Source organism: Lynx canadensis, chromosome B1 (genome assembly GCF_007474595.2).
Source record: "Lynx canadensis isolate LIC74 chromosome B1, mLynCan4.pri.v2, whole genome shotgun sequence".
Classification (NCBI taxonomy): Eukaryota; Metazoa; Chordata; class Mammalia; order Carnivora; family Felidae; genus Lynx; species Lynx canadensis.
The window spans coordinates 173,565,756-173,579,533 of NC_044306.2; the positions used below are offsets into that span (position 1 = coordinate 173,565,756).

The 13,778-nt window shown below is 40.2% G+C and overlaps 1 protein-coding gene across 4 annotated transcripts in view; it reads right to left on the reverse strand.

The window, feature by feature from the left end:
- KLHL5 (kelch like family member 5) overlaps nt 1-13,416 on the reverse strand; it is a 95,516-nt gene extending 82,100 nt beyond the window's left edge. The window contains exons 1-2 of one of the 4 annotated variants that reach the window (XM_030314033.1): nt 13,238-13,284; nt 8,446-8,543 (exon numbers count right to left, since the gene is read on the reverse strand). In XM_030314033.1, the coding sequence (XP_030169893.1) occupies nt 8,446-8,495 (50 nt within the window). In that variant the 5' untranslated portion in view covers nt 8,496-8,543; nt 13,238-13,284. Of the gene's footprint in view, nt 1-8,445; nt 8,544-13,237 lie in introns of those variants that run through there. The other 3 variants (XM_030314034.1, XM_030314030.1, XM_030314032.1) reach the window with 3 other exon arrangements.
- Nucleotides 13,417-13,778: the final 362 nt, after the last annotated feature.

Genomic DNA, 13,778 nt, shown 5'->3' on the forward strand with positions numbered 1-13,778 from the left:
TAGAATATTTAAATAAAGAGTTAAAAACACTAATATGGCTACAAAAATTTTAAATGTCAAGTTGAATAAGGGAAATGCTGACAAATGGAGAGAATTTAGGCAAGCAAAGTTGGAAAATAGTCTTCAAAGATAGAATTTGCTCAAAATCCCTTACAGCTAGATCTCTCTCTATTTAATAATTTTGCCTAAGGTTAAGCTTGTCTAAGCATGGGCACTTTGGAGAAAAATCTTCATTCTAACAAAAAACATTAAAAAATTATCTATTGATACAGTAGCTTGTTATAATGCCCATGTTAGAAAGAGCTTTATGGAAATTATTTCCCAGCTTTAATTCAATTCTTGGGCCAAATACTTTCTTTATAAAAAATGTGTAGTTAGCTTAAGAGTTAACGCTTTAGTGGCATGAAATTTAATATTTACATAACACCTTTTCTTCTGTTTCATCAGCTTTTGCCAAACAATATATAACTGTTTTGCTCAAAAACTTACCCAGCTCGGTTAAGGAGTACTTCTTAAAGTAATTATTCTCACAAGATCAATACGTATTAAAAGTCATTACATTGCTAAATTATTAAAATGGTCTGCCTGGACTACTCCATATCAATTAGATCCCTTCCTATTCTCTGTACCCCAACTCCTTAAATTTTTTTTATAGCACCTATCATTGCCTTGCATACTAGCTGTTTATTTCCTTACTTATTGTCTTTATCCTCACTACAAAGTAAGCTATAGTAAAGCTTTGGTTAATCACTACAACCTTATAACTTAGTATGGTAGCTGGCAGACAGTAGGTGCTCTATAAATACTTCTCTAATGACTGAATGTATCGAACAATTACAAGAGCAATAATAAAAATATATACATTTTTGAAATTATAAAGAATCTAATTGAAAAAATATTAGAGGGGCACCTGGTGGCTCAGTCAGTTGAGTGTCCCACTCTGGATTTTGGCTCAGGTCATGATCTAACGGTTCGTGAGTTCAAGCCCTGCATTGGGCTCTGTGCTGACAGTGTGAAGCCTGCTTGGGATTCTCTCTCTCCCTCTCCCTCTGCCCCTCCTACATCTCTCTCTCTCTCTCAAAATAAATAAATAAACTTAAAAATACATTAAAAAACATTTATCTCTGGTGACAAAATCTTTTCAGTATTTTTTCAACTTAAGAAAAAAAACCTTAATATGTAATACATTACCCTAAGTGTTTCCTTTTTCTATTTCACTCTTTAGGCATAAGAAATTTTTTATCACTTTGAAATCTAATGACTAAATAGATGTCTTTTTAGAGTGACCAACATTTTCTTCAAACTGATCATCAAATTCTATTCTGTATCTCTCTCTTAAGAAGTTGCCTTTCCTTAAACTGGAGATGCAGCTCACACTACTTAAAGTAGAAAAGTCTCAATTATGAATACATTTTTCAAAATGTAATTAAAAAATCCACATGTAATTTCTGCTTCAAATCTGCTCCAATGTTAGTTTGTGAATTCAAAAGATGACTCTATTCAGTATTATAATAGCAATACTGAAATGCCATTAAGATACACTGCAGACAAGCTCACTTCAACAGTGTGACTTTTAAAGGCATGGCTTCACTCAATAAAAATCACAGCTATTGAGTAACCGAGTTATATGGGTAATCATTATTATACAAACCTCTCTTCACATAGTTTTTAAGACAACAGCTTTGCTCTATGAGCAATCAATTGTAATAAATCTATTCCTATAGTTTTAAGTGTGTAATATAGATCGCATAAAACACTTCAGGAATTAATTTCACTGTACTAGCCCAGCAGCATTTCACCTTCCCAAGTTTTCCCTCAACTATAAAGAGTTACAACATATGATTTCAAAGAACACTTTAAAGTTTGATGTTCTAGGATAGACTTTAAACTTAGTCAAATTAGGTCTTTTATCAGAATTTGGCTTAATTATCTGAAAACTAATATAATTCCACTAACACTTAAAAATGATGGCAGAGGGGTGCCTGGGTGGCGCAGTCGGTTAAGCGTCCGACTTCAGCCAGGTCACGATCTCGCGGTCCGTGAGTTCGAGCCCCGCGTCAGGCTCTGGGCTGATGGCTCAGAGCCTGGAGCCTGTTTCCGATTCTGTGTCTCCCTCTCTCTCTGCCCCTTCCCCGTTCATGCTCTGTCTCTCTCTGTCCCAAAAATAAATAAATGTTGAAAAAAAAAAAATTAAAAAAAAAAATAAAAATGATGGCAGAAAATAGTTAATTCTTTACACATATTAGAAAAGATGTGAAATTTAAACTTTAATTTCAGAAATATGTCAGGTATTCTGTACCTCTTCTCCAACTCCATAAAAAGTCATTATTATAAACATAAAAACAAAATCCTACTTATGTAAATTCAACACATCTCTGTGCTATATGCAGAAAAAACTTAAAGAACACAGAAAATAAAATCTTTCAGGGCAGGGACCACCATATCCCTAACAACTTGTACAGTGCATGGCATTCAAATATTACTAAATTTAAATCAAAGAATAAATGAATAAATTAATGACCCAGACCTTGATTGGAAAGATCTGAAAATCTAGCAGAAGAGGGTTTTGAATGAAACACTTACTGAATTATCAAGAAATAAATATGTCCTTTATGTGGGAGGGGATGAGGTTCTTGAGTCCATTTAGATGCATGCTTCAAAAAAATTTGGCAACAGTGAAGAATGGATTTGTGAGGGAAGGCACCATCAGGAGAGAGACCAGTTAGAAAGCTCTTCAAGGTGAGAGGTACAGCTTAACCATGGCTGGAGGCAAGGAGATCTGAAAGGGGGATGGACATTAAAGATATTACAGAGACAGGCCTCATAGAAGCTCTGTGGCAAATGGAAAGGAAGCAGTCAAAGATGATAGCATTTTCAAACTTGGGTGACTGGAAGAAGTAGGGTAACATCGACATAGAAAAGGAAGTAAGAAGGCTACAGCTTCAGGAGGATTGAGTGTAGCTTCAGATAAATTTGGTTTTAATTAAGTACTGGGAATAGGGGTCTGGAGTCTTATCCAGCTTATACTTCAGTATCAATCTATTTAGGAAATTAGAAATTTAGAGTGTGGATAGAGGGGTCCTGGGCTGTTAACACTTGTTATCTTTTCATTCTTTCTACTAGTTACACACACGGCATCAAAATTTCTTTTGTAATGAAAAGAAGAACGTTAGAATATAATCCGAAATCCAAAATAAGGTTTCTGGTACAGTGTTAAATCTTTCACGTTGTTAAAAATAATTGGGTAATATTTCTGCTTTAATCAATAAATTAAAGATGAGTATTGGATTTAAATTCAGCTGTAACAAACCAAGAGATTTAGCTTTGTAAACTACACGGTGAACTGAAAGGTCAGCAGTTGAGAACTCTGATATATACGGAAAACTGAAGGTGCTTCATGGTAAAAGCCATCTAATATAGAAATTTTACTTCTTTGTGTACCCTAAAAGCACTCTGTGACATATATAAGATCAAGGTGAAAAAAAATGTGTGAGGTAAATTTTAACCTTTAAACTAAATTATGTCTCCTTGCTAAATGATCATACATTATCCCAAACTACTTGCTCAGATAACTTCTTCCCTAGACTGGAAACTCTATTAAGGTTACAGAAAGAGCCATGGCTTTTGAGACACTTAAAATACAAGAACTGACATTCAATTTTAAAAGTTCCATACAGCATGATACAGACATAGAGGCAGGCATAGGGTACTAAGGTCAAAGCAAAATTTTCAATCTAGCTGGACCTCTCTAAAGTATATATTTTTTTTTTAATTTTTTTTTTTCAACGTTTATTTATTTTTGGGACAGAGAGAGACAGAGCATGAATGGGGGAGGGGCAGAGAGAGAGAGAGACACAGAATCGGAAACAGGCTCCAGGCTCTGAGCCATCAGCCCAGAGCCTGACGCGGGGCTCGAACTCACGAACCGCGAGATCGTGACCTGGCTGAAGTCGGACGCTTAACCGACTGCGCCACCCAGGCGCCCCAAGCTGGACCTCTCTAAAAGCCCCTTGTCAGATGAAACCTCATAATTGGTCCATTAAATGAAAAAGTCAGTAACTGTAAAAATTATACTCACATATCCTTAAAGATTTTAACTGAAACACATACATGTACATTCATTCACAAATCTTTTCGTATAGGGTTAATGCATATATTTTACGTGGGCCCCCTGCTGAGTTTGTGTCCTCTTTCTTGTATAAGCCATGTCCACAATGACCCAACATCCATGATTTCCATTTATGATTTCTATAAATGGAAAACTTAAAAGCACTTCAAAAATAATACAAATACAGAATCTATTAGACCAGTGGTCTGTCCACCTTGAGATAAAAAGCTTCTGCCATAATGAAATTAATGTACTTCCTTCTAGCAGAAAGTGTTACCATGAAAAAAATGTCAGCTGAACAAAACAGTGTGCTTAGTGATGTGTCTAATTTACATTTCAGTATGAGCTCATTTCCTTGAGAATTACTAATAGTCTAAAACCAGTTAGCTGGCCCATGAACTTTGACAGGCACTGCTTTAGACTTTGATGATCTCCAACAGACACACACACCCTCCCTCACCCCTACCCAGTCATTTTACAGTTTTCCAGCCTTCGTCAAATTTGATAGCCAATCTGTTAAGAACTCATTTATATTAAGATCTCCCAGAGCATTCAACTTAATTTTCAAAGAATGACTTTTTTCTTTACCCTCATTAATTAACATGTTTACAAATGTTTCATAATTATTAAAACAAGCATAACTGTTAAAAATGGGTTTGTGAATAAACACAACCAACTTTTGGTGAGTATCCAACTCAAGAGGTAAGCACAGAGTTGTGCGGAGTTGTGCCCTACTGTAGGGCATTCTATTTAGCCAAGAGTGTTTAATTGGCCCTGGGGATCAGTAAGTACAATGGACAGAGGGAAGAGGGTGCATTAGGTTAAAGCTATGAGTCAGTTCAGAGGTAGCTAGTTGAGGGTGCTTCTGTTGTTATTTTCCCACATTATTACTTATTAATGATAAGCCTAAGTGATATAGCAGAAAGCCTGCGTCAATAACTAAGCCACTCACCAGCTAGCTGTATAATTTAGGCAAATCACCTCTTTGGTTTTCAGTTTTGTGTGTGTGTACATGTGTGTGTTTCAGTTAAATCAGATTAGGTAAGTAACATATGCAAGTATTGAGTAAGGACCTAGATTTCTAATAGCAGCTACTATTTCCTAAGTGTGTAAGTGTGCGTGATAATATGTGAAGTACTGTACATTGAATGGGGCTTTAGTTGTCTCAAACACTCTGGCAAACAGGTCATTCCTTTCTCCCCTTACACATGAGGACGCTGAAGTCAAGTGAGGTTATAAGATATGTGGGTAGCAGGGTTCAATGTGAATACAAAGACCAGATACTTTCAAATATGCCACATTGCTGCTTGCTTATAAAATATTCTCATCTGGAACTCATAACTACTTTGTGAGAAGGCAGAGTAGGTATTTCCCCCCATTGTCCAAATCAGGAAGCAGATTCAGAGTATAGTTGATTTGTAGGTTAGATATCAAGGAGTAGTAGAGTGGACTTAAATTCTTTACCAGTAAGATCTGACCAAACTAAAAGCAAATAAGGCACAAAAAGAGAAAAAAAAAAAACAAACAGTCCTTAAAGAACGTATCACTTCTAATATAACAAAATACTGTTTATCATAATTGCAATTAAATGCCAAAGTGGTCTTTAATTCCTGAAGCACAAGAGCCTCCCAGGTTTCTCCCCACTCGACTCCTTCCCAGTTTCTGTCACAAATTCTTATAGGACAACATGTTGACCCACATTAATATATATCAAAAGTACCTTTTCATCATTCAACTGCTTATTGGTACTAATAACTGGTAGTAAAGCAAGCAACATTTTAAAAATCAGTTAAATTAACATTATATGGTGTTTTTATCCCCACACTCATCTATAAAAGTTATCACAGTTGATACTATGAAGACCATAGTATAATTGTAGCAAAATATTTCCTTTTAAAAATAGCCCTTTAGGGTGAGCTCAGTTGGTTAAGCATCCAACTTTGACTCAGGTCATGATCTCATGGTTTGTGAGTTTGAGCCCCATGTCAGACTCTCTGCTGTCGCCACAGAGCCTGCTTTGGATACTCTGTCTCCCTCGCTTTCTGCCCCTCCCTGGCTCATTCTTTCTCTTTTAAAAAACAGTCCTTTAGGGGCATCTGGGTGGCTCAGTTGGTTGGGCGCCTGACTTCGCCTCAGGTCATGATCTCACCGTTCTCATGAGTTTAGAGTTTGAGCCCCGAGTCAGGCTCTGTGCTGACAGCTCAGAGCCTGGAGCCTACCTCAGATTCTGTGTCTCCCTCTCTCTCTGCCCCTTCCCTGCTTGCACTCTGTCTCTGTCTCTCTCTCTCTCTCAAAAACAAACATTAAAAAAAAATTTTTTTTAAATAGCCCTTTAACTTGATGACAGGTAGAAAAGATTTCCTTGCCACTCACTCTTGGATTTTATAAATTTAGGTATATATTTGCTGCAGCACAAGGATGAAAGCTATAATACTATAAAGGTAATGGCAAACCACCAATAAACTCCGTCTTGATCCTTCATGGTTGGCATGTGCTGAGACACCCAACTGTCTTATGTGCCATAAAAAGTAATAATCTGGATAACCATCATTTTGTCTTTTACTGACCTGAACCAAATTCAGCATTTCTATCTTCTATGTAGCTTTATGGTGATGGAGGGAAATAAAGTAATCAATCAGTACTCTCTAGACACAAATATAATAAAACAAAATTGGCTGGGTTCTGTGTATACATAATGAGCCAATCACAGATCGAGCTGATTCTGCTGCAGAACCAATCAGATTTTATAGATGGTATATTAGCTGGAACAGTGAAAGCTGGGTAAGGAAAGGGTAGTAAAGAGCAATGTAAGCAACAGAGAAAAACGTGAAGCACTGTTTCTCAGCTGCTTGTAATTAGAAACAGTTAATCAATACAAATGTTACACCAGTTCACCATTATAAAGAAACTCCCTGGCTTGCCCTACAACTAGACCTTAAAAAGAAGCCACCAATTCATTCTATTATTCTCGAATTCATTCATTCTGTAATTCAGTTCCAGCAAAAAGCAAAATGAGTTATGTAAGTGAGTCAAATGGCAAGCAGTGGAGACCAGTGGAGGCTAGAATTATTCTTAACAACATTGCTAGGAGGCAGTTCAGAACAGTCCTCCCCAACTCCCCATCTCTGTGGGGCAGGGGGGTAGGACAAATTGGTTCAGGCCCTTCCAAAGCACCATGCTGAATCTGTCCACCAATTCTAAACAACTATGGAGCAGGAGAATTGGGTATTTCTTCTTTCTACTTATCAGAGAACTATCGCCCCAAAGACAGGTATATATTAAGAAAAAGTGAACCAACCAGACTCAAGTCTAAATTTCCTCATCTACTTTCCATACTATAGCCAAAGTAACCTCCCAAAATCTAATTCTTGACCATCTTACTTTTACTTAAAACTTGTTCTCGGTCACCTACAAGAACAATAAAATCCAAGATCTTTACAATGGAAACCAGTGTTTCTAACAATCTAGTAGTTCTTGCTACCTTTCCAGCCTTACCTTTCTCTCAACCTCTCTTCCTATTTCACACTTTTTCTGTCATAAGAGCTAAAACACACTACATCAAAGGAAGCAAAATGAGTTATTATTGCAATATTTCCCAAATGAAAAGGACTATGGAAGATACTGCAGATAATACAAGTGTGAGTGGAGTTAAATTTTTTTCCCTTCTCCATTTAGCCTTCAGTTAACTCTCTTAGCTCTGTTCCCTGGTGATCTGATAAACACAGGTATGCCAACTATGTCACTAGGCAACACTGCTTATAGTAAAAATGATGAGTAAATTTGCACCTGAACTCAGAGGAACTACAAATAAACTATAAATACCTCACAGGTAGCCATAGCTTTGACCTCCCTGAGTGTGACAGCTCTTGTAATTGGCGTATCCCTCATGGGGACCCTGGAAACTAAGTCTATGGAGTGGTGTGGCACATCGTTTCCTGTGAGACCCGAGATGTTTAAAACCAAGACAGCCACCTACGTCCACCTGTTGCGAGCTTTCTCTCCTTCAGCTTTCACTTGGAGCAGGGACTCCCAGATGGCTACGGGAACTGCTTACATGGACTGCTGTGAGGATCACAACCACGGGTGAGGGACACTGGATGCTGTCTTGCTTGAAAGCTGTGGTTCCTGTCTGATGTCCTTCTAAGTAAACACACCTATGGTAGATTTCTGACTGTTCAGCTGAACCTAAAAAGACCCATACATTTGCACGGCAGTAAAAGGACGTCTCAGAATGACACTGCAGATGTTTTACAATTGGTACCCCAGCCCCTCCCCTCTGTCTGTTCTTTTAGACTAACATATATCCCTGACAAATAAAATACACAGCTTGTACTCACCTTTCTTTGTTGTTATTCCTTTTCTGGGGAGCCCATCTTCCAGGTAACATATCCTACCTCCCCATAGTCCATTCCTTCAGCCATCTGCTGAGGTGAAGCTATGGATATTTGCAACCAGAAAGAAAGGAGATATTGCATAGGTAAAGAATGCAAGGAAACTTTGCTGAAAGGCTAACTGTATACACAGAAAAAGAATGGAAATTTATTAAGAATAAAAAATAGGCAAAATTGGTGGAAAGATATGGCAATAGCATGTTAAAGTGTAAAATGTCCAGATAGAGTGTCTAGACCAATTGAAGAAAAGAGCAGAGTAAGGCAGTATATCAAATGCGCCCTTCCTTCTGCATTATTAGCCATGGGGAGAAGCCAGGGAGCCCTGGATCAGCATCAAAGGCAGGGGACTTTAAGAGTTAGGCAATTTGGTAATCTGTAACTTGGGAGAGGGAGAAGGGGTGGGGGGAAGGATAACAAAGGAGATGGTTTACCAGTAGTTCAGGGAGGGAATAGTGTTGCTATAAGTCAGCTCCACCTCTATCTTCTTAACCTGATTATCCTAATCAGCCTGTCCCCGTGGAATCTGTAAGCTGACTGTTAATTGTATAGCAGAATTTTCAATGGTATTACAGCTTTCTTTAATCCCAAACTATTCAGATCTGTCTCCTCTATTACAGGTTGCCAAATACCCTAACTTGTTATACTTTAGGGCCAATTCCATTATTTCCAAACTCTGAGAGTGGTTAACTTGAAAAGTAACCAACATGTGGCACTTAGAAAAAAATTTAGTTCTTCTAGACTTGCTAAGGGCTCTAGTTAGTCTCCTTTCAGTGTGTGAATTCTTAGGTTAAAACACCCAGTATTCAAAAGCAAAATAAAGAAAACCAGTCAACAGAACGAGGAATGAAGTATACGTGCAGAGACACTAGCAAGGTATCCTGGAGACCTGGAGGGGAAACAGCCCCAGCTCCTAACTTGCTGTTGTTGATGTCAGTTGCCTCTGAGACTGCTGCACTCCCTGCTCTTGGACTCTGTGACATAAAGCTATATCCTTCTTTTAACAAAACACTGTTTTTGCTCAAGCTGTTTTGTCGCCAAAAATTCCCTAAAACCAAAAACAGTGGTTGGGGCAAAGTATACAGAATCAGGTTTTATCATATGGAAAGATTCTACTGATGAATCTATTGATGAGAAGGAGAGAGAGAACTCAATTAGTGCTATTTTATTTGGGGTTGTAAATTTCCCATTCATCTTTTTATTCTCACAGGAGCTAACATAGTGCCTTACACACACCACATTTAACACATTTAAATATTTTTTGAATGAACATATAATTAAAAAACAATGAATCTACTTGGTCAAAATAGTATGTCTAATTATGGAGTTTTTCAAAAGCATTTCATTTCCAATTAATAAAAAATATTCTTTGCAATTCTCATTAGCATAATTCTATGATTAAACACACATGCTTTTACCCACACCAAAAAAAAAAAAAATGCTGTTTTCTATGCTCTAAATGCTGAAAAGCATATTTTGGATTTCATTTCTCTGGATTTTATGTTAACTCATAGGACTATAAAGCCTGCATAGCGTAGTCATTAAGACTGTCTGCAGAATATTCCAGTTCTCCTCCTGCTGGGCACATGATAGAATTGCATTTTTCAACCTCCTTGAAGTTGGGTGTAGCCACATGACTTGTTGGGCCAATAAAATGGCAGCAGAAGTTATATGTGTCACTTCCAGGTAGAAGCCTTCAAGAGCCAATGTGCAATTCATCACCTCCTTTTCCCTGCCCTAGCAATTGTGGAAGCATGTGTTGGGATGGAGCCTCTGATAAACTGGGGCTCCAAATGACCACCTGTAACAGAGTTCTGCTGACCCTAATTGGATATGCCCTGTGACTAAGAAACAAACCTTTTTCTAAACCAGGAAGATGTGAGGGTCTTTTGTTACAACAGCAAAATTTACCTGATATATTCACCAGACACCTCTCTCAAAAGTGGAATGAAAGCAATGAATAGCTCCAGCCTTCAATCTGTCTTCAGAATAGTAACATTTTGTATAGCATTGCATCATTTATAGAATACTTTCTTATAGAAGTGTACCTCATTATCCAAACTCTCAAAATCCAAACACAGGAACTGAATGAAGTCAGATACATTTTTGGACCAATCCCCCATTCTCTAAACCCTCACTACCTGCTATCTGAAATTCAGGAACCAGATACATTTAGATGAGGTGATACTCCTTGCCTTTCAAACTCTTGCCACCTGAACTCAGGAATGGAAAAAATTTAGCCAGTAAAGGATTCTTGATACATTATTTTATTTGTACCCTTAAAACTGTCTTTCTATTACATTACCTATGAGACCCTCAACATCTATTGAATGAACTGTGTGCTGTCATCATTCTAATTTTACAAACAAGGGAAAAGAGTCAGGGAGGTTCATAAACTTGCTGGGAATAACCTAACACTTTAATGGCACAATCCCAGACTTTCTGGCTTCAAATCCCTTGCTCTTTTCACTAGGTACCAAGCTTCCTAAGGTCTCTTACAGCTGTAAAATTCCAAGATTTGATACTAAGTTAACAGTATCAAAAGTGTGATTTAAAAAAAATGTCAATGGCATATTTACAGCCAAGAATAATTAAAGTCATTCTTTAAGCAATTCTACTTGCCTGAACCTAGTCTAATTCAGTATCCTGAAGCACAGGACAGGAAGAAATCCTAGAGATCATTACCTGCAGAACTATGAGGCACCATGAAAGAATTTAGGGGGAATTAGACTTTTCCTTTGACATACAGTATATTTAAAATGCTGACTTAAAAAAAAATGCTTTTAGATGATCTTCACTTTGGTTCTTACCAAATTGGCTAACCTCAAACTCTTTGCTCTCCCAATTTTTATAAAGCCTCTGTTTAAAGAAATACTCCTGAAGAATTGCCTGTCTGTCCATTTCTATAGGTTCAGTGGTTCTCAACAAATGAATTTGGAAAAGGTCACAAAATATATTCCCCTTTAAAAGGGTTATCTTTAACATTAGCCAAGAAGTTGAGTAAAAAACTGTTGAAATTTGACTAACCCAGTGATTTCAAAGTTATTTGACTTCAGACTCTTATTTCAAAGAAATAAACCACTGATTTCTCATTTCCTGGAACAGAGTTTGGGAAATACTGTTCTAGGTAATTCTAAGTGTTATGAATGGTTCAAGTTAAGCCTTTAGGCAACTTATCTTTAGAGTTTTATTACTGTCCTTCATTGAAGAACACTGTCTAAGATTCATTATTTTGCGTAGGAATATTTTAAAGATACTGCCAACCTTACCATGCCATCTCCCTTTTTATTAGGGCCCATGAGAAAATGTTTCTTCTGAGGCCTCATCACCAGAAAATATCCTGCTTAGGCAGAACTGATCTGTTTTTATCTTGTAATTAGAAACACACTGAAACTTAGTGTCCCCCTCCCCCCCCCCCCCCCCTTTTTTTTTTTTTTTTTTTTTTTTTTTTGCTAGCTGCTATGAAACCCAGAGCCAAAACTGTGACTCACTTTTAGTACAGGGTCTTACAGTATGCACTTGGTATTATCTTTTTCCTTGACTTGGTATTATTTTTCTTGCTCTGCCTCAATTTTCTCATTTAGTTTTGTTTTATCCTTTTGTACCACATGGAGACTAAGGGGCTTCAAATCATTTTTGGAACTCTATATTGGATATATTAAGTCCTGCCTTACTAGTTTCATGTTGATTTTTCCCTACCTGCCCCATTACCTGAAAATATCAGTGTATTCACCTTTGTGTAAAAGTATTCATAGTGACGACAAACCAATAGAACATACACATTCACTATACAGGCAAATCCGCAAATGCTTAAAACCTGAAAAAAGAGTTACTATTGCTCTTTTAGCGGGCTAACAATCAAAACGACTCATTAAACTGTTTTCTAAATGGAAGGAGAATTACCATTTATTGGGTACCAGTAACTGCTAGGCACTTAATATACAACCGTTTCACTTCAGTGTATTTGCACATACACTGTCTCTGAAAGGACAAATTAGAAACTGGTAAAATTGGTGGGCTGCGGGGCGGGGGGAGGGGGCGGGGAGAGAATTTGTACAGATCCCTCTTGTCCCTTGTGAATTTTGTGAATACATCAACTATTCCAAGATGTTTTTTTTTTTTTTAAATCAAATGGGACTTTAGGAAAGGCGGCAGTAACGCTTTACTCTCTGCTACCGCAAACTTTTTTCCTCGTCAGCTTTGGATCCCCGAGTATGTCACTGAAATGCCCAACGGAGTTTCCAGGAGGCACGCCAGCTTTTACTGAAATAAAGTCCCTTTCTGATTCTCCACGCTCCGGGATGAGGCAATTACTTAAAATGAAAACTGAGATTGTGATAGCCTGCGAATAACAGTGGAAAAAAAAAAAAATCCGAAATGGTTTCCAGTTGGTTTTATTAGTGGAAGAGTGCCGGGAAGAAGCCGCGCAGTTCTGCCTCGGCCGGCGGGCCGGCCGCACCACCGCGTGCAGAACTTCGCCCAAGTCAGAGCGCGGCCCACACGCAGCTCCGGGCCCCCCGCTGCGCGGCGGGGAGGCCGGGCCGGGGTTCGAGCCCCGGGCGCGGCTGGGGCAGGGCCCCGCTCGGCCCACCCCTCCGCTCGGAGGTGCCCCGGAGGGCCCCGCGGGACCCCGGCCACCACGGCCCGGAGGGAGGGTCGCGTGGGGGCGGGGAGCGGGCCTCAGTGCGCGACCAGCCCGCCGCGGCCCCCTCCCCGATGCCGAGCAGGAAGGAGCACTTACCGCGTCGGGCTCCGGAGGCGGCCGGGGGTCACGGCGGGGCGAGGCAGCCAGGAGTGAGGCAGGGGGCAGGCGGGGGGCGGGGGGCAGCGGGCCGGGGAAAGGGATGCTCGGCCCCACGGGCGTCCCCAACCCCTCCCCGGCAGCCTCACCCCCGGTGCCGGCCGGCCCGGAGCCGGCCACTCCCCCTCCGTCAGGCTGCGCTAGGCCGAGGAGGCACGAACTCGTCGGGCAGCCCTGGAGGGGGCGGACGGGCGGGCGAGCGGGCGAGCGGGCGGGGGTAGGACCGGCTCGCCCGTCAGACCCGGCGCGGCGCGAGCGGCTGCCAGCCCCGCCCCCTGCCGCCAGGCCCCGCCCCCTCCGCGCGGGGCCGCGAGCCCTGGGGACAGCCGCCGCCGCAGCCGCCGCCGCGGGCTTGGCGGTTTCTCTTTCCCTCCACCCCCAGCGCGGCGCGCGCGGACGGCTTGGGCCGAGGAGGGAGGAGGTGGAAGGAGGTGGAGGGAGAGGGAGAGGGAGACCGAGGAGGATGCGAAGGAAGGGCGAG